At 38.7% G+C, this 26,845-nt stretch overlaps 1 protein-coding gene across 1 annotated transcript in view; it reads right to left on the reverse strand.

Annotated features, from left to right (window-relative positions):
- Positions 1–558: 558 nt before the first annotated feature.
- Positions 559–26,845, reverse strand: part of LOC134225557 (PHD finger protein 12-like) — a 52,805-nt gene continuing 26,518 nt past the window's right edge. The window contains 3 exon segments of the mRNA XM_062705738.1: positions 559–894; positions 950–1,233; positions 20,472–21,073. Coding sequence (XP_062561722.1) covers positions 690–894; positions 950–1,233; positions 20,472–21,073 — 1,091 coding nt within the window. The 3' untranslated portion in view covers positions 559–689.

Genomic DNA, 26,845 nt, shown 5'->3' on the forward strand with positions numbered 1-26,845 from the left:
CTGTTTTTGCGAGTTTAGGAAATAGCTGGAAAAACAGGCAGATAAGTGAAGGCACCAAAATACGAATTTTCAACTCCAACGTGAAATCTGTGCTGTTATACGCTAGCGAAACATGGTGTGTATCAGTGAAGAACACTCAACGGCTGCAGGTGTTCATCAACAGATGCTTGCGGTATATGATTCGGGTCTGGGTGCCTCACAACTGGATCTCAAACAACGAGCTCCATCGTCGTTGTCACCAGAGGCCGATAGCAACTGAAATTCGGGATAGGAAGTGGGGCTGGGTCGGCCACACTCTACGTAGGGGCGGAAACGAAATCTGTAAACAAGCATTAGACTGGAACCCAGCGGGACATCGCAGCAGAGGTAGACCCAGAGGCTCATGGCGGCGAAGCCTCAATAAAGAAATAAAAGAAGTCGACCGAAATCTATCCTGGCAACATGTTAAAGCGATAGCTGGACAACGCTCAGGATAAAGATCTTCCAAGTTGGCCCTTTGCACCACCGGAGGTGTACAGGATCCATAAGCAAGTAAGTAAAAGCTGACAATCATTTGAATATGTTTTTGCTCATAAATTTATTTTTATTATAGCAGCTTCGTAGTGTACAAATACATAAGGATAGAATGAGTTCTCAAATGAATAATTTAATATATAGGTATGGCTTATATAGCAACAATTAAAAGCTGTCTACTTCTCTTCGTCTTCTTCAGAAGAATCATCAGTTTCTTCAAAATCTTCCGTATTATTATCGTAATTGGTAATAGTGAAAACAAATGACATACATCCGAATTTTATTACCGAACCCTGATGAATTATAGCAGTTCCTTCCCAACCCGATATTTTTGGATTTGGAATGACACAGCTGCATTTAGTTTGTGTCACAACTGCCATGCTGAAAAAAAAGATGTTTATAAGCCATAACAATTAACATATATATATATATATACCTTGTGGATGAGAGAAAATCATACTTTTCCCTTATGCAGTGTCGGGATCTGTCTATAAGAGATAACATATCCTGACGAATTTTCTGTTTGTCCATTTTTCTATCTTTACTGCTGTCATCATGTTCATCTCTCTTTGACTTTTTTGCAGAGGGTTGTTGCCCGCAATCATTGGGCGATTCAGGTTTTGCCTCAACTACTCGGTCTGAAAAATCACACGTGAATAGCTGTCCATTTACCACTGTTCCAAATTCGGAATAGTTCAACAATTCAAACATTTTGGTAATCTGAAAAAGAACGCAACATACGAACTAATTAGAATCATTTTGTTAAACAAAACTAAAGGGCATCTTTAGTAGAGTTATAAATTGTATGGGAGTTAGGAAATGAAATTGAAACTGTAAGGGCATCTTTAGTAGAGTTATAAATCGTATGGGAGTTAGGAAATGAAATTGAAACTGTAAAAATGTTATCTTCAACAGACGTTATAGTTTTAAAAATTCGAACAGTTTCGTCGGGAAATTTATAATTGGAATACTGCTCAGTTTCTCAGTTTCGTCCAAAACAATAGAAGATGACGTCATCAGCTACAAAAAATACTATTTCATCGACATCATAACAGTTTGACATTTGAATTGGCTTCGGAAGATTATTTTTTCGTTTTCCAGTATAAAATATGTGCAGCTCATAACTGCTACTGAAGATGTAGGGTGACCATATGAAATTTTCACAAAGGAGGACATTTTACCAAAATCATAACAAAAAAGGAGGACATTCTGAGGCAAAAGGAGGACAAGCTACTAAATTAAAAGTCACTATATATTTTGTTCAAAACAAAAGTAGAGCCACAGACAAACAGACGTAACAGATAGAACAGTTTCCTGAAAAATTCATCGCCCAGTTACTTTAGCACCATCTCTTAGGAAGAAAATCTTAGGATCTTAGGAAGAAAAAAACACACATACATACACACGCAATGGAAACGGTTTAGCGGGTCGGGAATGTAGTCATGCCTCCCTCGTTTGCTGTTGGAGGTGATCCCTAACCCCGCACTTCCTGGACAACCCAGGATGTCTGTTGAGCAGATTCCCCCTTCATTGCTTAGGAAGAAAAAAAAACATACATACACACACACATACATACACACATACAGACATCACTTCAATTCATCTAGCTGAGTCGATTGGTATATAACAATATGGGTCTACGAGCCTTCTATAAAAAGTTCGGTTTTGGAGTGATCCTATACTGCCGTCATACGCATATTTGTCCCATGTTTGCTAGGATTTCCTATGTACATGGGACAATTATGCGTAGAACGGCAGTATAGCCTTTATGTATACTTTGTATACGAGAAAGGCAAAAACTGAGGTAATCACCTTCAGTATAACTTGAACCCATGTTCTGGAACAAAGTTAATTGCCTACATTATGGATGGAAGTCCGTCGTTGTAGCGTACCAGACATTTATCTGTGATGTTGTAGGCAATTACCTTGAAAATTGATTTTTGTATCGAATAATTATAGCAACCTTTATTATAATGTTAATATGAAGGTATCAGCCTCTGTTTCAATTGTTACGGCTTGAGAAATTTCTGATATAATGTTTGTTATTTCAACAACTAACCAGCCAAATTGACCAAATTGACACACATTTTGTTATAATATTTTTCTGAAAAAAAAAACTCCCCTTGTTATAATTTTGTTATGCATTATTGATCGGGTATAATCCATAAAATAAGTTACGATAGCATAATACGAGTTTGATGATTATTTTTCATGTTTTGTAAGAGTGTCCATACTGCCCCACGAGAATAGTTCTACTCAAATTGCCTTATTTTCAATAATACTCAAAACAGAAATGATGGTTAATAAGTATTAGTATCACGTAGTTATTAAAAACCCGACATATATACACTTTCAATCAATTAACATTGATGAAAACATTAGGGTGTCCATATTGCCCCTTGTCCCCCTACTACATGTTTTACGGTAGTTAGTTTTAAGAGGCCACAGTAAGTTATTACAGGTAAGATAAAGATTTAACTGTTTTGAGATAATGGATTCAAACACTTTCGATAGAGTGCATAGTATACCTATCGGACGATAGTTATTATCGGTAACAGGATTTTCAATTTTACCTATTGGTAGAATTCTTGCTATTTTTCAATCTACGGGGAACTCAGGAAGTAGTAATACAGCAGTAAAAATATTGGTAATGTACGGTAGAGTAGAGTTACACATAAAGATAACTTCAAAATGTGTAGATCATTTCAAAAGAAAAACTTGACGGTGCTCCAACGACATTTTCGTTTGAATGAAAATGAAAGGTAGAAGGAGTACAATGTAACCTATAATAATTCACTTGTCATAAGACGAGTTTGTACAATCCCATTGAATTCCACCACTTAATTGTATCTTGACAGATACGTATCTCAAAAATCAATCACTTGCGGGTTTGGATCTAATTCTTAGGCCCGATATCCACGTAGCGTCTTTTCAACGCTGCGTGCACACGGCGTTAAAAGGACGCAGATGTGCATCGGGAAAAAGCGGTAACGCAGCGTCACCGCATCGATGCACACCTGCGTTTTTTCAACGCCACGTGCACGCAGCGTTGAAAAAACGCTACGTGGGCATCGGGCCTTAGTTTGAACATGATTTCACGCAGAGCGCGCAGAGCGGACGCTTCAAAGCGATCGCAACGGAGCGAACACAGCAACACGGAGGCGCTGGTAACATTTTCAACTGAAATCTATCGCATTGGTTTTGGTGCCCGGTGTGTTGCTGCAGATCATTCAACCTCAACGAACCAGCATTTTATATGAAGAAAGGGCTGACTACAACAATAGCACTGTTGCGATCCCGTGTTGCCAGTGGTGATGCTTTCATTACATTACATTTATTAGGTTGTATGACAAACTGCGGAATGCCATTCCGCGGAGTTCCATTCCGCGGAATGCAACATACACCCAGGTTTTTTTTTACACGGTTTGGTTTTAGTCGTTTAAGACCTTCAGCATCAATGAAACAATGAGTTAACCCCACGAAAAAATTCACAAAAAATCAAAGAAAATTCAGGGGGTATTTAAAAAGCTGTAAAAAATCAGGTTACCCAAGAAATTAATGAATTCCAACCGTGTAAAAAAAAACCTGGGTGTATCCCGGAAAATCATTTCGCGGGATGTACATTGCGCGGAAACTGACCATTTCGCGGAATTCCGTATCGCGGAATGAGCCATTTTACCGAAAATTTAATTGGGTGTAATATGTTTAGCTGAGCTGCAAATGTCACCTTTTCTCGTACTTTGTATATACAGCTGTTGAGATTTTTTCACAGTGTTTTATTTGCCATCAGACTATGAGTCACATATAATACTTGATATACCGAATGTTGACATTAGACGTCATATGCATTATTTCCAGTGAAACCTTGAAAATGAGATGTAAGAACATTTACATCAAGTTACTCTATCAAGTAATATTGCGCAGACGGCACATTACAGAATATAAGTGATAAAGCGAACCTGACTAACTTTGCCTCTTTGCCTTCATAGCATGCATGCATTTTACCGACATACGAAAAAACACTGAATTCACCCTTCTTTAAGTGCGCGGTATAAGGAAAAATAATTATATGTGTATAAGGGGCCCCACACGTTCCGACATGTTGTACAACTTTGACTCCACCCCTAGGAAATTTGGTTCGGTCGGAGCAAAGTCGGACCGTCTGTGGGCAAGTTGTACTGTCAAACAGTCGTACAACCAGCGATGCCAGATCTACGGAATTGAATGCTTTCTATGGATCTACGGATCCGTAGATAAAAACTACGGGAATTTGAAAATTTCTGCGGAAATCTACGGATTTTTTAAGCACACTTTTAGTATCAATTGGTGTGGTTTCAAATTTAGTTTAAATTGAGTGAACAATATGTGTAAGTTCCTGATATATGGGTTTCTATTAAGAGGGAAAGACCGTTACAAATATTTATTGAAAGTTATGTCCTATTGGTCTCCGAAAGGTCAATGGGAGATAACGAACTTCTGGCAAGCTTCCATTTGAAGAGAAAGGGAAGAATATCAGCGTTGAAAAGAGATCATTTTTCATGCTGATACTCTTCCCTCCCTCCCCTTTCCATTATGAGAGCAATCTTGAAATTTTATTTCTGGTCGACCCTTGACCGAGATTAACACTGCCTAAAGTCCAGTAAAGAATCACATTGAAAATAATTCATGTGCATGATCCATGAAGCTTGTTGCAAATAACCAATTCATTCAGTGAAGTCTAACATCCTATTTAAATTCTTGAATAACATTCTTACTATTGTTCTCCAATCCTGAAGCTAGGTTTGAACAACCGCACCGTGTGTGCAATCTTTGTGGAATTTAGCATTCACCTCCACCAGGTGTAAACGAAGAAGGCCATACCTGTAATTAATTTCAAGGCTCAAGAAAACCCAGTCATCTGGATTCTTGACTGCTCAATTCATAAAACAGCTCAAACATTTTATTACATATACATTTCGCCAATTTTCATAAATTCTGGAGACAATCATAAAAAATTCCCTGAGAAGTCTAGAATTGTTTAGGACATTCCATTGATATTTTAATGTAAATTCCTTCTAAAAACTCTTCAGGGATTCATCCGGAAGTTCCTTAAGGAATTCTTTTAGAAACTCCTTCGGAAATTCCCTTAGCAATTCTCTCATAAATTATTTTACGAATACTTGTTAAAAATCCACTCAAGTTCTCCTTCGAAAAATCCTTCAATAATTAATTTGTAAATTCCTCTAAAAATACTTTCGGGTGCTCCTCGAGGAGTTCCAAATGATTTTCAAAGAAATCCGCCAGTAATTCCATTGCACATTCTTCCAGGAATACCTTCGGAAAAGTCCTTGTAAATTTCTCCAGTAGTCTCTTCGAAAGTTTCTACGGGAAATCCTCTGAAAATTCTTCTTAAGCTTTTTGAATAAGGAACATTCTTTAACAAAACTTTGGAAATTCCTTTTGCAATTCGTTCGGATACTCCTAGAGCTTCGTCCTAGAATTTTCTAGAGGAAGTTCCAAATGAACTACTGTATTCATCATTTATTTAGTTAACATCTAAACAGATAACACTGAATCAACAATTTGACGCCACAATGCACGGTTCGAGGCCGCATCTCTCCATCCTCGGATACGCCCCACGCTCGCCAAGTCGTTCTGCACCTGGTCTGCCCATCTCGCTCGCTGCGCTCCACGCCGTCTCGTACCTGCCGGATCGGAAGCGAACACCATCTTTGCAGGGTTGCTGTCCGGCATTCTTGCAACATGTCCTGCCCATCGTACCCTTCCTACTACTGTATAAATTTCTGAATAAATGGAAATTTTCGAGTACCGATTTCGATAAAAAATAATAAAATAATTTCTGATAATCCTGAAAATATTTCTAAAGGATTTTTTGGAGGAATTCCCTTAAAAATCCTCATAAGAATATCTGATCAAATTTCCGGAAGAATTCTTTACGGAAATATATATAGAAATTGCCGAAGGAATTTGTGGAAAGTTCTGAAATTCTGAAATTACTTTAGGAGGTTCCGAAGAAGTTTCTGAATTCATTTGCGAAGGATTTTTCAAAAGATGTCCTGCTGGAATTTTGAATTCCTGGAATAGTTTTTGATGGAATATCTAGAGAAATTCTGAAAGAATTAAAAAAAATTGAAGGTGTGCCTGGATAATGTTTTGGATGACTTACCGAAATTCCTGGAGGTTTTTCCCATAGAATTTATAGAAAAGTGTCTAGAAGACTTTCCAAAGAATTTCTGGATAAATTTATGAAATAACACCAGGATGATTAGTTCAAGATTTTGTTTCGAGGAATTTCTGGAGGTACTTCTGGATTAAATAGAAGTTTGGTAATGGATGGATTGTAATCTCGATATTTTGAGGGTTTTTTCGTTTGCAATCTTAATTTCAGTGTAAAAATAGGGTTGTGTTTTACTTATGTACTGGATTAGTTCTGACCTTATAGATCTTACTGCTGACGCCAATATATTTCCTCAAAATTATTGGGGAACCAACATTACCACAACTATAGCATCGCCATCGCTACAGCTACATAATTTGAAATGTTTTGAAAAAAGGAGGTCCATAATATTAATTATATTGAAATTTCTATTAGAGATCCCCCTGGCAATAACGGAGTAGCAACCGTGGGCGATCAATCATGCTCATGCTCATGCTCATGAAATTTCTATTAGAGATCAATACATAAAATGTGAAATGGTAGTGTCAGCGTTGGAAACAGTTACTATCAAAAAGATGTATAGCAACTGCCATTATGACGAGTGTGGAAGTGTGTGTATATGGCACTATGCCCTATTTATTTTTAGTTTTTCATGAAATTTAGACCACTATTCTAGTTTGAATCTGGAGCCAAATAGAACAAACTCGCTGGTTTTCCCAGCAGTGTTCCTTTCATGTTTTTCAAATTTCCAATTAAATGAAATCATCATGTTGGCGCCAAGAAAGGCGCCGTAATTGCAAAGTAGATTGATCCGTAGATAAAATGACGCATTCATACACACTTAAAAGGCTATTTTCATCTCGGTTAAATAAATTAACGAACATGATCGTTAAAGCTTATTTTAACCGATATCTCGTCAATAAATACGACGTTTACATAAGTTACTGAAACTCGGCAGTCAAGTTTGCCATCGTCATCGGTAGTTCGGAATTTGACTGAGTTTCGGATAAAGAAACACGTGAAGAAGCAAGAGCAATGGAAAAATAGAATTTTCATATTTGAATTGGTAAGTATTCATTTTGATTTCAATTTCCTGCACGGACAGGGCACTATAACCTGTTAAAAAACATTTTACGTCAATTTTAACATTAGAAATAATGAATGTTATATCCGTATTAATTTCAGCTCCAGATGAAACTCAAACAAAATAATACCAGAGATACACAAGATCGATGGAAATTGCTTACCCCGCATGACGGAGTCAAAATAAACACGTTAAACATCGTTGGAATCAGGAACCTACGGACTGGTCCTGTCTTGGGTCCTGTTCTCTAGCAATAATATTAAACGGCTGCCAGAGAGAATAGAATTCCTGTTTACTTTGCTAGGCAATAATCAGGTATTAGGTACACACTTAAAAAATTTCGCCGAGATCTCAGCATTTTATTTTTATTTTCCCGAGGTGGGCACCGCCGAGTTTCAGCAAACACGATTTTTACCGAGATCTCAGAAAAAGTGACGTTCCATTTGCCGAGAGACGGTAAATATTTTTGCCGAAAATCAGTAATAAACAAAATTTTCTGCCGAAGTTCAGTTCTGATATTTACTGAGCTACAGCGGTGCCCGATTGCCGAGCTCGAGAAAAAAAAAGCTTAGTGTGTAGTCATCATATCGTTTTTCACACAAAGATGATCAAAAATAAAATCTACTTTCGTATTGATTAATGCTTCTTATTTTTGTTTTGATTCGACTGAAAATAAATAAAAAAATAATTATTCACAGAATTTCGGCAAATCCCTTTACCGAATTAATCGGCAACGCATTACCGAACGGCACGGTAAATTTTGACAGCTGGGTGGTGTCGAGCATTTTACGACCAATCGGTAATTCGAACTTTCACCGAGATTTTTACCGAGATATCAGCTGTTGGATTCTCGGCAATTTATTTTGCCGGCCTCGGCGAAAAAAATTAAGTGTGTAAGTGTTTTCCATGTAATAGCTGATTTTTCATACAAAAAATTATATGATTTTCAAACAAAAGTGGACAAAGAGGGACAAATGAAATACCATGGATTTGATGGGCCTGCATGTATGCTTTCAGAATACGATTGAAATTTTTGTTAATACAGTAATATCCCGATTTTATCACCCCCCTGATGAATTTTGGGGTTATAAAACAGGGTATGTGACAAAATTGGAAAAAAAATATTTTCATTTTTTTTAATTCATTCCACAAATATGAATCATTTTATGCCTTGGAAAGGCCAAATGTGTGAACGGTACCCGTTATTTGTTGTCGAAATGGCTTACAGAATATTTCCCAGGTACTCAGAAGTCGTTCGTAATAAACTACAGGTGGTGAAAGTTATTTCATGAAAATCAATGTGATTTTTGGTATTATTTACGAAATAAAAAGAATGACAAAATTTTTTGGGGTGACAAAATTGGGTCGAAAACGTGACAAAATCGGGACGTGATAAAATCGGGTCGAAAACGTGATAAAATCGGGGGTAGACAAAATCGGGGTAGACAACATCGGGGAGTGACAAAATCGGGTCAACACTGTATTTGCTACTAGCTGCAGAAGAAGGCTCGGAAAATATCACTTTTTATGAAAAACGCTTATAATATGCTTGAAAATGAAACTGTCAAACATCTTATGTGACCAAAAGATTCGCTTTCCAAAGACCGTGAAGCGATGCTTGGACAGTTTTGAAAATATTTTGAATTGGAGGAAGTGGAAGCTAAATCTATTTTTTTGGAACCACCCTATCTAAATTTAATAATTTTGTCATAAAACATTACCTATATGAGATAAAATAAATGTTTATTAAGCAAAAATGCTTAGAATTAAATTCTCTACAACTTTGTAGAATAATATGATCTCCTTACTCAAAAGGTTAAAAATTGATTTTCAAAAAATCACAAAAGGGCCACCTTAATGGCAACTTACACCAAAAATAGATCTTTTGTGTAGATCATTTCTTCTAAAGACGTCAAAACTATAGCACCGATAGTTTTCGAGTTATCGATTTATGTCGTGAAATTTGACGAATTCGACCATTGTGCCGCGGTTGGCTCTTTTTTGCAAATTGAATGCGAATCAATCGGACTCTGCTGTGCCAAAGGCTTGCTTGGCTAAAGCATTTGATGAGTTTGATTGCCTTACGTATGCGGTCGCGTGTACTCAGACGACTAATGACGGTGGAAGACCGACACTTGATTACAATTAATTGCATCTTCTTCATTGACATTACATCCTCCACTGGGACATTGCCGCCTCGCAGCTTAGTGTTCAATTAGCACTTCCACAGTTATTAACTGCGAGGTTTCTAAGCCAAGTTACCATTTCTGCATTCGTATATCATGAGGCTAACACGATGATGCTTTTATGCCCAAGGAAGTCGAGACAATTTCCAATCCGAAAATTGTCTAGACCGGCACCGGGAATCGAACCCAGCCACCCTCAGCATGGTCTTGCTTTGTAGCCGTGCATCTTACCGCACGGCTAAGGAGGGTCCTACAATTAATTGCATATTATTCGGCAACTCGCCCGTACGAAAACCATTTTTTTGTTAAATATCTTGGCTGTGCATATGCTAAAAATAATTGTGTTTCCGCAACTAGTATTTCATTACCATATATACGTTCAATCAGGTAAACATTATACCATTTCGATAACCTATTGTATAGAGTACTTTATGGTGCAGAACATCAATTGGGCTGGTTTTCGAAGAGGTCAATACCATTAACTGTATAAATATTGGGGCTGTGGGCTAAAAGTACGCAGGAACGTGTGGGGCAAGAGTACGCATGTGAACCTTTGAGTTATGTTGTCAAACCCGTATCTTCGGCCGAAATAAGACTACTTCCAAAGCGTAAAGATCCACAACAAAGAAAAAAGGGACGGAAATCGAAAATTATCACAAGCTCTTCTTCTAAGGGGCAAGCCGGAGTAAACGCGACATTCGATGCGACGCGACAGTGCAATTTGACAGTCTGTTGATAATTATTGTTATTCTGTTACGTGAGTCGCGTCGCGTTTACTCTGGCTTGCCCCTAAGGATGAGCTAAAACCATTCGGCGTTAGAAGCGACGAACAAATCGCAGAAACAAAATCATGAAATTGTATTAGGTATTGTTTTACATCTAAACATAGTTTGAAAACACAATTTCATCTAAATGATTATTTCATTTTATCAGAAGACATATCCATAAATTACGCAACGCTTAGCTGGGGGGGGCTGTTGCGAAATGTATGACGATCCATGCTTTTTGTTAGAGGATTCATACAAAAATTGTAGAATAGGGGGGAGGGGTGTTGAAATGGCCAAATTTTGCGTAACGTAATTAGTGGACTTTCTTTAAGGAAAATTCCTTTGTTGATATATTTTTACCTCCATAGTTTTTTGGTATTTAAAAAAACACAATGTTTTTTTCGCATGAAAGTTCACATTTCTAGGACCCCTCCCTCTTTCAGAGTTACGTAATCTTTAAACATTCCAAAATATACTTTCAGTAAACATCAATTAAATGTTATTAGATCATTTTTGTGTTAATAAATACTTAAAACACATGATTGGAAAAGTGCGTACTCTTACCCCACCCAATGCGCACTCTTACCCCACCGGTGGGGTAAGAGTGCGTTTTTTAGGTGTCTTGCAATAAGGGTTCTGCTAAAACGAATTTAATTATATCCATTATTTTTTCCACTGGGTAACATAAAGGAAGAGTATACGAATCGTCGACATTGATTTGATATGCAGAAGCTTGTTTCATAAGGTCCCCATGGTCGATTGAAAACTAAGTGCGTACTCTTGCCCCACTCTACTCTATATGTATACAGAAATGATAAGTGAGAGACTTGCTCTTTCTCTTTAGGATTCAATCCTTGTGCACAGCACATGTTTCGAAATGGACAAATTGTTATGAAATTTGCGAAAAAGAATCCACGTGTCTTGGAGGGACTCGAACCCTCAACCTCCTACTCTCTAGATAGGCGTGATAACCGCTACACAACAAGACCACTTAAAGGTCACGTTTGCTTAAAGCATACGTAAGGCAATCAAACTCATCAAATGCTTTAGCCAAGCAAGCAGGCTTCGGAATTCTCACTCATAACCTGCGATTAATCCATTAAGCACATGTGGAGAATGGACAAATCAAGCATCCGAAAGCTGACCGCGGTGGAGGTTGGTACTCGGATTCTGATGGCTTTTCCGCAAACGTGACCTTTAAGTGGTCTTGTTTTGTAGGGATTATCACGCCTATCTAGAGTGTAGGAGGTTGAGGGTTCGAGTCCCTCCAAGACACGTGGATTCTTTTTCGCAAATTTCATATCAATTTGTCCATTTCGAAACATGTGCTGTGCATATGCACAGCCAACATATTTAACAAAAAATGGTTTTCGTACGGCCGAGTTGCCGAATAATATGCAATTAATTGTATATTTGGTTTTTGGATTTTTGACGAAATTTCTTGGGAAAAAAAGTGCAACACATTTTTTTTTCACCTTTGATGCGTTTTTCAACTAGAACTCTTCGCTAAAAAATGTAACGTGCCCTGTTTTGATTTATTTTACTCAATTTATTGAATACAAGAAAGCTGCTTTCCGGCACGCGTGAGCCCACAAAGAGCGGTTCGAGGTTCGACATTTGATGAGCGGAGCGGACACAGCAGCACGATGGCGTGGGTAGCATTGGCAGGCAACGCTGAACATTTATTTCAAATGGTGGAGGCTTAGCGAAAATCATCGAGTCGGACAGTTTCAACAAAAGGTGCCGACAAGCGTTTGGATGCAGTTAGTTATTGGTAAGGCGCATTGGGAAATGAAAATTGGTTCTTCTCAGGACCAACATTTTATGGAAAGAAAGAGTTATTTTATTTAATTTTTATTTTGTTTTATTGATGGCCAGGGGCCAAGTCACCGATGTGAATTTGGAATTCATATCGTCCATGATACACCAGGGACTTAAGAAAAAGGTCTCACACCATCTTTACCGACGGGGGTTTTAAGTTTTGCGGGATATACTCATAGTATATCGCTGCCTAAGGAGTTGGGGATAGTTTTATGATGAATACTTAAGCTGTGGAGAAATGTCTAATATATATGATTATATGTCTTACATTTAGTTCTAATTAAAATCAATAGCGTTTGGGTCATGTTTCCATCAAGCAACAGAAGCTCGAAAAGTACGTTAAAAAAATAATTAGGTAATCGCACGTGTTTCAGTCTAAATATAATGATATTGATGATGAAGTAGGAAACTCTAATGAAAACGTATTTTAACTATAGTGTTGCATTAGATTTTGAGGATTATTTAGTGAAAGCCTCTAAAACTGCATTCAAAGGCCAAAGCGGGCCGCAGTTTAGAACCGTTCACCAAGCAATCATCAAAAATTCTCTACTCACAATTTTAATCACTACATATTCTGAACTTCATTTCGAGAAAACCCCGAATACTGTCATTGTGGGCTACGATAGTCCTCGACAGCATAAGAATTGCCTCCAATCAAGATTCAACAGTTCATGAGCTTTAATTTGATAATGGGCTTAGGAAGTCTTATGATTGATCTCCACGTCTATGTTTCTAACGTCAATCTTTTCGTATCCTGTCATAATTATGTCAAATGTTTAGTACGGTGTCATATCGTCTAACAATGTTTAATTATACTATCATTTTGTCTGTCTTAGTTATTACATGTTTCCTACGTTATTCAGTTTAAATCTATGCTAGTTGTAGATTATGTTACGTATAGCTGTCAGTAAATTGCCTCCATTTGTTTATCACTAAAGCGTTATTCGAAGATGAAGAAATGGTCCCTAAGTTGTCTAATTGTCCTGAAGCCTTAAAAGCAAGCGTAACTATAATTCAAGACAAAATTTTCAAAACGACTTATCTGCTTTTGTAAACAAAGTTTCAAACGACGATTTGACGAATCTGATGGCTGTCCCATGCAAACTAACACCATCAACAGGTAGCGGAAACCTTCACCTACCTATTGGTGGTGTTGGTTTGCGTGGGTCCCGCTATTTAGACCCTTCATAGAGAGCAATCCCATTGAAGGCGCGCCCCTTATCAATAGGATATCAATCCTTTCTTGAGAAAACAGAACAGTAATACTGTTTTTGGCCATGCATCGGAGCCCTAGCCACATCCTTGTCTTGCTTCTAGAATATCACCAGTGAAACTCTTAAAACCCGGGATTTAGCTCTGTCTACAAGACCATTTCACGCAAGAGAATTTATTCAGTAATAAGAACTTCCGTGTGTTCCTCTCACTACCATTGTTCACCAGTTCAAGAAGAGTTAGTACCGTGCGCGTACCTTATTCTGCGCGGCTCCTAATTCTGCGCACTTTGACACTAAAACATTTTTTTAAATTTTCTTTAATGTTATCATTATATTTACTTACATGTCATCAAAAAGTTGGCAATCTATTGTTGTCATGTGCTGATAATAAAGCAATAATTTAGCGTTGATAACGGAAATATGAAGAAAAACAAAATCGGTAAAATCGAAAAATGTCGAAAAATGGCCTCCATTAACAGCAGCGCTAAAACGCACGTAAACATTTTTCTCGAATTTGAGTAAAAATAAAGATTTGGACTCATTTTTTCAAAGCGGAGTTCCAAAGCAGATTATTTGTTGCTTCAATATGATGAAAACCGGCTTTCAGAGTGTAATCTCTATCTTATAGAAAGCAATTTATGTTGCGCAGAATATGGCACAAAATTTACTTTCTGTTCCTAATTGTGCGCGCGGAATGGATAGGTAAAATAAGACTGGCTTGTCAACCCAAATTGGACGTAGCAACTGTTTTGACAAGGAAACAATATCAAAATGCTGGAATAAAACAAGAAGAGCAAAAAATGCGAAGATCGATCCGGAAAGATACAAGGGATATATGCTACTTGACTTTGCGCACCACAGCTCCACTGAGCGTTTTTTTAAACTTTGAGGTATCTAATTTAAATGTGTATATCACGTGACTCGCACGAATAATTTTCCCTGAAAAATCGACATCGAAGATTTCCTAGGTTGGCATTCTGACATTTGAGAAAATAGCACTTTGGGCAACATCCGCATTTATGTAGGACTGGTCTTATTATTCGCGTTGGATTACATTTATTTCAATTCCATATAAATATCGGATTTGATCGGAATAAAAAATTGCCTTTTCGTCAATGGCGAACTTTAATAAACAAGGCAAAACAGTGACTTGACCATTGACATGAACACAATAACCGATCTGGAAAGTTGTCTAACGGAAAATCGTCGAAAGCAACTTGTGGTGATGGCGAGCAATCGGATAATGGACTTGAAAAATAGATAAGATCTTTGTGCACATACATCGTACACACATACACGCACACACAGGCATTATCTCAATTCATCACAGCTGGGTCGATTGGGTTTGGGTCCAATTCGCCAGGTCTTATATTTCGTTATAAGTTCGTTTTGGACGGACGTTTCTTCGTCTACTTGCGTACGAGAACGGTAAAACGTTGTAGTCAGATAGACTTTAGGAAATATACATGGTACCAAAAACGTGCAAAAGTAATGAAATATTTGTATAAATGTTCAAAACCATTTCATGAGACAAAAAATTACTCAAACTGACTGGTTATTATTATGCGCAGAATTAGGAACATTGTGCGCAGAATATGGAACATTTCAAAATACGTGCGCAGAATTAGGAACCATATGGCAATTCACAAATCGATTAATAATATATGTTCTTAGTCAATTTAATCAAAATTTTAAAGATTCATAGTCTTCCGTGGATTATAGTTGCACAACTACTACATAAAGGTATTCATAAATCATTATGGTTTCTCGATAACAACGATTTTGTTTCAAAATTTTCTTAAATGCGCAGAATATGGTACCTCCACGGTACGTATTTAAACCCCCGATTTTTCCAGCAGTCAGTTCAGCCTAGGACCGGGTACCGAGGTTTTTTAACTAATTGCTTGAAAAGTTGTTTCCGCTGCATACAGTTTAGCCTCAAACAAGAGGAATTCGAGTCTTTCAACTGTCTGCAAGGTAACATTAATTATGTTTTATTTCTGAGACTGCTATTGGTAGCGAGGACTAAATACGATGAATCCCTAATTACCACAACTTATTGCCCTAGCTAGAAAAATGGATTAGGCTAGGGCTCTGTTTGGTAGATCTTACACCGCAACACACTACGTCAAAGTGATCTACCGTGTTACGGGAAACATGATTAATGATTAATAAATTATTAAATTAAATGATGATTAATGATTAATAAATTCTAATGATTAACAGAAACAAAACCAAATAATCTTGCCAGAAAATTCACTTTTTTGAAAAGAACTATGTGTTATTAATTCTTAAAGTTCTCCTCACTTTGCCACATACGTTCCCATCGCGGGCGAAAACTAAACGTTGCAAATAAATATATTTGCGTTTGGTTTCGTGCCTTTTCTGATTCTGCTTATTTCTCTTTTATTTCGAACATTTTTGAGGATGGTGTCTTCTAGGATTGTGATATCCTCCTCTGAAAGCCAGTCGAGTGGCTTCAGCGGCGATTTGGCCGATGAGTCATGTTAATTCTATGGCTAGAGCCTCAAAGTCCATTCAACTGGGAGCAACTATTCGCCTTCTTGATTCAGTTGACCTCCGAGCAGTTTGCTCAATGTTAATAAAGAGACACAAATTATAATAGAAAATACCATCCATTTCGTATAGCTACGTAGTCCTACGTCACCTTTGCGTACAACCCGATTGGGCTGCACCAGTTTTTTTCTATTGTATGGTAATAACGAGCCTAGCAAACTTCTGGGAGTGCCTACGAATGTTTATACTTATAATCGACACAAATAAAATCGTGATCACTTATTCCATCAAGAGAAGATTGATAAACATTATTAATGCTTCTCGTGCAGTTTCCAGTAAACAAATCGATGACGGTAGATAATCCAGACCTGTGGCATGTAGGAGCAATACCAATTAACTTGGAGGACAGTGAATTCAGATTTTCAATGAATTTCGTGCATTTGTTCGAATTCTGGGCTATCAAGTTAATGTTGAAATCACCCATTACTAGAATATTGGGCTCAGTAGATGATAGTTCTGAGATAACGGCGAAAATACGATTTAAACACTATTTATTTATATCAGGGGGCTTGTATATGACACCACACACAAGGTTCATATAGGGGAAAGGTTCGGCACTTCATACCATTGCTCCTATATCCATCCCATCAAAAACAAAGCATTGAAAAGGAATTTGATTTGTTCTCTATTTTTGTGATTTTTTTCACCAGTGAACAAGCAAAAAGAAGCGACAAGGTTGGTGCTGTATTTCTTTGTTTTGCGATGAGATGATTATATGTTCAGTGAGATGGGAACAGAACAGTTCCCTATTTCAATTTATTGAATAGATAGTCAATCTCACTCTCATTTTCAGATTTGAAGATGACCGAATACTTCAAATTTTTCTTTAAATAGAAGGCCACACCACCCGCCTCTTTTTGCCTTTCTCGTATACTAAGTATACGGCTATATAATCGCGCCAAAAACCAACTTTTTATAGAAGACCCGGAGACCCATAGTGTTATATACCGATCGACTCAATTCGACTAATTGAGGTGATGTCTGTGTGTATGTGTGTGTGTGTCTGTGCGCACCCACGTACCAAAATGTAGCAAATGTGTCAATATTTTTTTGGGCACTTACGCTTAACCGAATAAGTTGCATTCGACGCAGAATTCTATTCCATTGTTTTTATTGAAAAATGGCCAGATCGGACAATGTGCTCAAAAGTAACGGCCAAAATAGTATTTTTATAATGCACGAGAAAGGCACCATCACCGCTAGGTGGATAATTCAGGGTTTATTCTTATTACGTCGATCAAATCAGCACTCAATTTCAATAAAATTCCTGGAGTGTTTTTGTAGGAAAGATTTTAGCCTACCATATTCAAAGTAATGAAATTTGATGTTTCAATCATAAATGGATTCTTGGAATTGTATAACAGGTGAGGAAACTGATTTTGGCAAAGAGTTAGGATTGGTTGTTACCAGAACATAAAATATTCACTAACATGAAGCACATTCGCTGCAGTTTTGACAATCGTGTTTTGATTATTGAAAACATGTAATGACTTACACAGTTTACTTCTTCATAAATTCATTCAATTGATTACCACTGAGTAATGGTAACTGTAATGGCGAAAAAAATATAATTAGCCTTGATTATATGTATTGACATTTGGCGCTTAAAATGCCCCTCAATTAAACGAGATTAGATCTATGTGTGTATTTTTTTAATCATCAAACATGTGTTTAGTTTTACAGATATTTAATAATTTGTGATATTCAAATAAATACTCACTGACCCATATTCATTCTAAAAATTGACGGTGCAGAGCCTAATATGAATATGTTTAGAAGTGAAGTGACAAAGAAGGCCGATGGGCTTCATAAAAAATAATCGAATATTTAGAGTTCTGGTTGGTACCTACAATGGTATTGATATTACTAGGGACCATCATATCACAACTACATGAATGAAGGAATTCTCGTTTTTTTTGCTTGAAACTTACGAGCTTTAAGGCTTCTGGCCAGTAAAATGGCTCACTTGCATAGGAAGATCCATTAATTACGTAACGTAAAAATTTGACTTTTTCAAACACCCTACCCCCCCCCCATTGTCACACTTTTTGTATGGAGAATCTGAAAATGTATGGATCGTCATAATTCACTCAACCTCCCTCCCCTCTAAGCGTTACGTAATTTGTGGACGTTCCCCTATAGGTACTATTTCTTCAGAAACTAAAGAACAACGATAAAAAAGAGGCAAACACTGTTCCGAATCATAGAAGTCATAATAACAAATTTATCAAACTGGTATTACAAGTGCGCAAAAACAGAATCGAATAGGCAGCCCCCACAGAGAAGTGATGATTTTAGCGTTGTTCTAACTCATTTTGTTTTGGCGACCGCACAGCTGTGTAGAATAAATTGAAATACATCATCAGAACCAGTGCTCCTTACGTTTGGAGTCTCTGGGGGGGGGGGTTTATGTCTAAAACCACCCCCGTGGCAACGCCACTGCATGGCAGCATGCGAAAAGTCTCTCGCGGTATGCTACATATCGTATATGTATACAGAGATGATAAGTGAGAGACTTTTTCATTCTCTTTTTGCTATCAATACTAATTGTAGCTATCAAAACATGTGTACATGTAGGTAATCGACTATGCCCTCCTCTGACTGTTCAAAGTGAAACGGAGTGATGTTAAAAGACTTCATAGTTTCAAGATTCATGGTTTTCCTACCAAATAAAATAAGAATAATTAAACTTAATAAAAAAAATTAAACTAATGCTAGATGTTAAGTGTTCAGTCTGTGCGACCTCTGGTCGAAGATGGTGATTCTGTCTTTTTAGAAAAAAAACATGGGTCACCCGGCTGACACCCGCGTTAAAAGAAAGTGTTTCAAACGTGCCCCCCACATTAGGAAATATTATGAGTGCTATTACTTATGATACTGAAAAATCGTGATTAAAATGGAAAAAGGCATTATTCTTATCATTTCGGCACCGCCAGGGGGAACTTGGCCAGTACCTTTCTCTTTCGATAAACAATTAGGTTAAGACGGTATAATATACCCCCCCCCCCCTAAGGCAACTCCTTGATAACTTTTTACTTTTCAAAGCAATTTATGCAAACCTTGTGTTATTTGGTAGTCCAGGAAGTCGCAAATGCATTGCCAGTGAGTAATCATATAAAAATATTACAGATAACACGTAATAAAGCTTTTTTGAAAAGTCAATGGATTTCAAAAAGTGCCTGGGCAATACGCCGCACCTTAACCAAAGCCATTTTATAGCCCTTCATTAGTATTTTATCAATCCCATAATAAAAAGGTTACAAATCCTTATGTGCTTGACATTAAAAAAAACAATATAAGTCCATCTAAGCAGTTCAAACAAACATTGAAAGTTACATCAAAACTGTAACTTTTTGTATTTTGCTATTATTTTCATTATGCAATACAAAAATACTTCCACATTCATATAGTATGATAATTTTACAAACATTTATAGGAACCAACTGATTTTGACCCTTAGTTAGTTATAGTTTTCAAAGAGGGCGTTTTGGCCAGGTGGGGCGCATTATACCCTCTTACCCTATCATAATTTGTGTTGTAAAAAGGCACACAATCAATGCAGTTAGATTGTCATGTAGGAATACGCGCACGTTTAGCACTGGTGATGCATCACAATCGTGTTGCACAGGAGCATATGCACTATATGATGAAATTTATTGACCAGAAGATTAGAGCAGCATCCCCCCTACTATAGAGGTAGTCTCACACCACAGGAATTTGGTCCGCCTATTTCCCCCTATGTATTTTTATGCGAACCCATTTAAAATGCACGGGGCCAAAAACAGGCGGAAAATTTTCCAGAGGTGTGAGGCTACCAGTCATAAAGCTTTTCCCCAAACACACGCGACGCCTTGCCATGACTGTATCTGGGTCCGCCATGCAAGGTTTCATTGACACTTCAATACCAACACTACAGAATATAATCGCAGGTGCGTCGTTTGAGTTTGGGGAACCTTCAATCATAAACAAAAATACAACTGTCATCAATGTCATCCATCCCTTTTTCTGTCGTAGTCCCTCACGAATGTCCTCCTTTTGTTTTACACCTCAATGTCTGCCGTTAAAAGTCATTTGTATCGTTACAGATATGAAACAATGATAATAAGTCAACTATGTTAACATCAGCATTGCTCTGTTATGGAGATTACATACCTCATCGTAGAAAATTGTTGCATGCTTGTCTGAAACGAAGCAACAGGTTCCGTACTTCGCCAGATGTACATCGTTGCCTTGCCCGGTTCCGATAGAAATAGAGCGATACCGCATATAGATGGAACTAGATAGGTCAGGTGTTTCAAACCAGCTACAACCTGGCATATTTACTTCCACAGGAGTAATCACGGCACGCACTCGTATGTCGATGTTGGTTACATGTTTTTCCAATATCTTGCTCATTAAATATATTTTCTGCTCATTTGATTGTGGTGTCTTTTCCGATTGATCTTCTTTGGGCTCTACTTTGATTGGAGTAACAACTGCAGTAGCGCTATTGTTCTCTAGCATATTGCCGTCACGTCTGGGGCTGGTAAATTCTCTTGCGATACGTTCGATATCGTCCTTCGTAAGTAATTGACTGGGAAGAGTCGTGGATTTGATAGGTTTTTCTGATTTTATGATTTCTCTCACATTTTCCGAAGATAGACTGGCAGAACCGCTCTGTAGTACGTCACTACTTTGTAGAATTATTTGATGAAGTCGCTGGTAGGCAAGCATTTTGATCAACGAATCATCCAAACATTGCAGCTCTTCATTGACTATAAATAATAAAATACATAAATTATTGTGATGCTCAAGTTTCTTTAAATGAGATTTTGGGAATGCAGATGTTAAAAATTTACGTCAAAAAATATTCAACTATAGTATTGACCAGATCTTGCACGTTTTTGAGCCGATTTTATCACCCTCAATAATTTGGAAAATTTTAGCCATTCTTTTTATTTTTGTAAATAATACCCCAAACAACAATGATTTTTTTGAATACCTATTCGTGAAGTCGAAGCTCCGGTGGAACTTCAAGAGAGTAGCAGGTTTGAGTCCCTCCAAGACACGTGGATTCTTTTTCGCAAATTTCATATTAATTTGTCTCGAAACGAGTGCTGTGCATATGCACAGCCAAGATATTGAACAAAAAAAGAACCTCTTTAATCTTTATTAAGGCACTTCGACCGGGCAACAATTTCGAGAACGTTGTTGCGGCAGAACTGATAAGAAGGATGGTAACGGCTTGTGATGCTGCAATGCCGCGAAAATTGGAGCCAAACAGCAATCGGCTTTTAGCCTACTGGTGGAACGCGAGGCTCAATGTGCTACGTTTTTCTCAGATCCAGGAGAGCGAGGACGCAACCAGAGAGAGAGGAGCGCAAGGCTGCGTTCCGGGAAGCTAGAACCGCATTGAAACGGGCAATCAAGATTAGCGAATCAAATTGCTGCAAAGAGCTATGCCGAGAACGAATCTATGACAAAAGCTTGAAAGACATAAGGTCGAAAGGACAAAAGATCGAAAGACAAAAGGTCGAAAGGACAAAGGGTCGAAAAGACAAAACGACGAACGGGACAAAAGGTCGAAAGGACGAAAGGTACAGAAGGTCGAAAGGGACAATAGGAAGAAAAAGACAAAAGTTCGAAAGGGACAAAGGTCGAAAAGGATAAAACGTCGTAAGGGACAAAATTTCGATCAAGAATAAGTTGGGTGTATTCCAAAGGAATGTGTGCTATGCATTTAACTTCAAGCAGAAATAATACCACACTCATCTCATCAATCAAAGAATGAGACATTTTCAAAGAAGGATAAATTACTATGAAACAATATTGTGAATAACTAGATAGTTCTGTTAAAAATAAAACAGATTGTTGATTTAGGAAATGAATAAAACTTGTATATCAAGGTGTATATCAAGGTTTTCTAAATGTCACTTCGATTCGATCTGTCAAAATAGTGCACGCCACATAGACGCAGGCGGGCGCATTGCTGTATTTCATGTGCGGCGTGTGCCATTTTGGTAGATCGATGTGACATTAAGAAATCCCAAACATCCATCAATTAGTTGTACTTACTCTTGAGTTTTATTTATTTGTTAAAAATAGTGTAATTTTGATCTTATTGATCTTTTGTTTCTTTCCACCTTTTGTCCCGTTCGACCTTTTATGCCTTTCGACCTTTTGTCCTTACTTTTCGAAACATGAGAAAGATGGTGAAAATTTGCTCAATGGCGATGAGGCAGAAGAAGTGGGACAGTACAGAGAAAGGGAGGTGGACGGCTCATTCCAAACCTGTCGACGTGGATGAACAGAAAGCATGGCGAAGTACTCTTTTACCTGACGCATTTCCTATCGGGCCACGGATGCTGTTGCTGACAGCAATCATTGATTGTTTAAGCGACTACCCAGACCAACGCAGACACAGTTTACGTTGACTAAATTGTATGCCCACGCTCTAATGTCTCGTCATCGCCAGTTGGGTTATCCCAACATAGCAATAAAAGTTGTAGTATCAATGTACCCAATCTCTTCTTGATTACGAGCGATAGGAAATAAGCAATAAAACTCCTTGATAAGACAGTTTTCTTCAAAATGTGCTATGGGAAAGATCAACATAAGAACAGGCAGATAGACATGCCAGACCGATAATATACACATAGGAAAGGGCGAACGCAGCCTTCAAAAAGAAAGAGAGTAATAAACTTATCGTTGCCGAGGAAGACGGACAATGAAAAGGGCGCTCGATGCTGCAATGTAGATTAGGATCAGGTGAACATTAGATGTAAGAAATTTGTATATAAACTTTCAATTTATTTCAAATAAAGTAGTCTTAGACTTGAACCAAAATGAAACGGTTGTTTTCGTTAGCTCACGTCCGAAAGCTTGTCACCTCCCCCTTGAGGGGGGGCGCATGAGACGGAGACAAAAAGTTGAAAAGAGGCGAAGATGGCACTGGTCCCCATTGCCCACGTACTCAGAACCGCCAACAATTGGTTCAAACAATATAGTGGACCCATAAAAAAAAGCACTACTCGGAATCATTGCAACAAAAATAAAAACATAAATTTAACATGCGAAGAATGTATTTTAGTACTTACGCTTAAATTCCTTAACCTAAAGTTTAGTATGTGTGTGTGTGTCAGTGTAAAAATGTATCCCTCGGCGACCGCAAATCGTCATGTCTGTCCGGACAGAATTAAGATGATTGCTGGCCCCTGCTAGCGATCCATGCCAGCCACTTCGATTCACCGTCGTCTTGGGATGTTGCTCCCACAAGCCGCCACATAATTTTTGTAGCGAATGAAAGGCCGATCTCTTAGCAAAACAATCACTACTCCATTCTACTTGCTTTCTGGAGCAGGAGCATTATCTTGGCAACTAGGGCTTTTCCTAGGCCATCAATAAATCACCACTTCACTGCCCACAAGTAGTTTCTTTTAACTCCCGCACACGGTAACTAAAACCAATCCGTCGGTCAGGAAATTAACACTTCGATACCGAACTCAATCATACAGTTGCGAACGTAGTGCCTGCTTGGTAGTTAACCAACAACTCGTTGTGATTTTTGGATTTTGTCTGTGCCTCCTGAGATGTGATGATTCTTGTCGCTTATCATCGTCCGAAGTCGGGAGATCGTCTCAGGAGAGTGCTTTGCAGGATGCTGGGAGAAGATTTAATTGGCAGAGGATTTCTGCAACCAATTTATGGCTCGTTTTGGTAGCCAGTGTTGATTTACTGTCGAAATATGCAGTGTTTGATATGTGGTCTATCAGCTGCCCTATGTGGATATTTCGTTGGAGAGACTGGACTATGGCTCTTATTTTTGATTCGGCAACGAATGTTCTGTTGGTGTGTTGTGGATGTGATGTGCTTTACATGGTAGATAGAATAGTGTTTCTATTTCGTGCGGCGACTTTGTCAGCTGTTTTGCAGCTATCGCGAGGCCGTCGGACGTGTGCAGGTTACAAGCTTTCGACATTTTTCAAAATTTACTTCAGAATAGCTTCTCGAATGCGAGGAAGAACTGACTGAAGAACGAACTAGGAAATATCAATTGCCTTTTTGAGCATTCAAAACTTTCAAAAACCTTCGAAATTTACAGATGCTTTTGGAAGTATTCACATCGGTTCGGATACACCAACTCAATGTTATGTCCATGTGAGAATGTTGAAGGGACGCCGGAGCATGTGGTGTTCGATTGTCCGCGGTTTGCGGTAATACGTAGGGAAAGCCCCAGGAATGTCTGTCCCAAGGGCGGATAATATCGCAGAGCGAATTTGTCTTGGGGAAGACACTTGGAATGCGGTAAGCTGAGTCGTGACGCAAATACTATCGGAGCTGCTGCGTAGGTGGAAATGTGATCAGCGAATAAGTGCCAGTTCTGGGGAGTATACAGCGCAGTGAGCAGTGTTTGGGTTCGGGTCGTCGAGGTGCCGGTGAACCAGAAGTCTTTTGCCAACCGGAACCGTCAGAATAAAGGAGAAGAATGCGCTTCGGGCATGTAGGACACAGCCAGGGCGAACGTCATCCACCACCGGAACTGCAACCCGAAGACGAAGTCGACGCAATGCACAAAAGCGTCCCTGCGATAGCCGCCGGTAGTCGGGACACCATCAGTGCGGAAGTTTCCTTCACCGGAACTCAACGCCGGGTGGTGTCAGGAGGATTCGAGGGATCGAGACAATGTTGTAGTGAAGTATTGGGTCAGTCAGCCAGCCAAAACTAGCCTAAGCTAGGGGCCGGAATTCTAGAAAAAGTGCATTAACACAGTGGCAGGGTGTGCTAGAGTGAACACCCAAATAAGTCTCAAATTGGTATGCTAGAGCCTGAATCAGATGGCAGGGTGAGCATCCAAGTTAGTCTCACATGGGGCGTATAGGGTGAGCACCCAAGTTAGACTCACCTGGTATGTTAGTGGTGAGCATCCAAGTAAGACTCACATGGTGCGTCAGAGTAAGTGTCAGCGTGAGTTGGAGAGAGCACCCAAGTAAATCTCATACGTGATGAGTGCCTGTGTGAGCGTTGATGAGCGAGTACAGTAAGTACTGCATATCCCCTAGAAGTAATGCTGGGAGGCAGTTCCTGGGGAACATGATGGGCGGAGCCCAATGGAGTTTAGTCGGTACTACTTCACTGTTCGAGTCCGAAATTCCAATACACTTCCGTGTGGTAGCTTGGTAACTACTAAGCACGTGTGCTGGGTCGGGCGTAAATGCATTCTCCCTTGTAAAAAAACATACACACACTGTGTAATTTTACGTAAGGTGTTTCCTAAAAACAGTACTTTTCATATACTTTTTTGGTTTTTGAAAAGACGCGCCTTGAAAAGCCGCAAGCCGTCAAAAAAATATTTAGGAGAAATAAATAATAATAAGGCGATAAACACGTTTGCCGTGCCCTTGTTGACATACAGTACCAAGACTGACTTGCAGGCCTTAGAACGAGCAATTCACCAAGCATCGCATGTACTATCCAAAATCGTATATTGAGAGAGTCACTCCTACGTACAGTAGGAGGCGTCACCGATATACGAGGAAGATACTTTGTGGAGAGCCAGAACCGCCACAAAATCTATCGCGCTGTGTGTGAAGCTGACCACGGATTCAGTGCCCTGCATCTGGCGCAGGAAGACTGTCAGCTGAATTGCAACATTCGACGAGATGATCGCATCGTGGAAGCAGAAGGAGTTGCATCGAACGCACCCCAATTAACTGGAGCTGGAATATATCGACGAAGCGGCGTCGAATACGTGGCAAGCGCGGTGTGAACGATCGAACATATTGTGTCCGGATGTTTAGGTTTAGATGATTCAGCCTAGGGATCCTATGATGAGAGCAGAGATATGCAAATAATTTCGCAGACGGCTTAGCAACGCTGCCACCACTTGTTGCAGTGCAAAATGATGAAGCTTGTATATGCATTTGATGACAATGATTATGTTTGTCTATCCACTAATAGTGTTTGAATGAGCATTGTCTCTTGAATAAAAGTGCAATACAAATACGATACAAGAAATACGATGCGTAAACAGATGCAACTCGCGTTGGTGTATTCGATGAAATTTTTCCTAAAATATATTTCATACCAATCGCAATACCTCTCAATCTGCAGCAATAACAATGTTCACTTGGCTCACATTTGATAGTTCTCAAAGCTCGATTGACTCGAAATGGCTCTCATTATAGGATCCCTAATTCAACCTATCACAGTCGCCATGATTGTGCACCAACAGCTTGCTTTAAAGCACAACTTGGTTATCCAGTTTGTCGCCCACTACAAATATGTGCCTGAACCGGTTCTGAAAAATAGTTTCGTGAAGCTGTACTGAAATCGCGAGATCATAACGGAGATGGAAAACAGTGGTTCTTGAAACTTGCAGCATCGTAAGAAGGTTCCTGAATCACCATTCGTAACTAATACATCCGGTGCAAACGTTTATTATAGGATTTTCAGTCAACCGGCGAATGAGATCCACAGAGCCTAATCCCCTTTGACATTTCGATAGCCCGGGGTAGGTGAAAATTCCCAGCTCGTTTGCTGAGGAAGTG

This window comes from Armigeres subalbatus, chromosome 3 (genome assembly GCF_024139115.2).
Source record: "Armigeres subalbatus isolate Guangzhou_Male chromosome 3, GZ_Asu_2, whole genome shotgun sequence".
NCBI lineage: Eukaryota > Metazoa > Arthropoda > Insecta > Diptera > Culicidae > Armigeres > Armigeres subalbatus.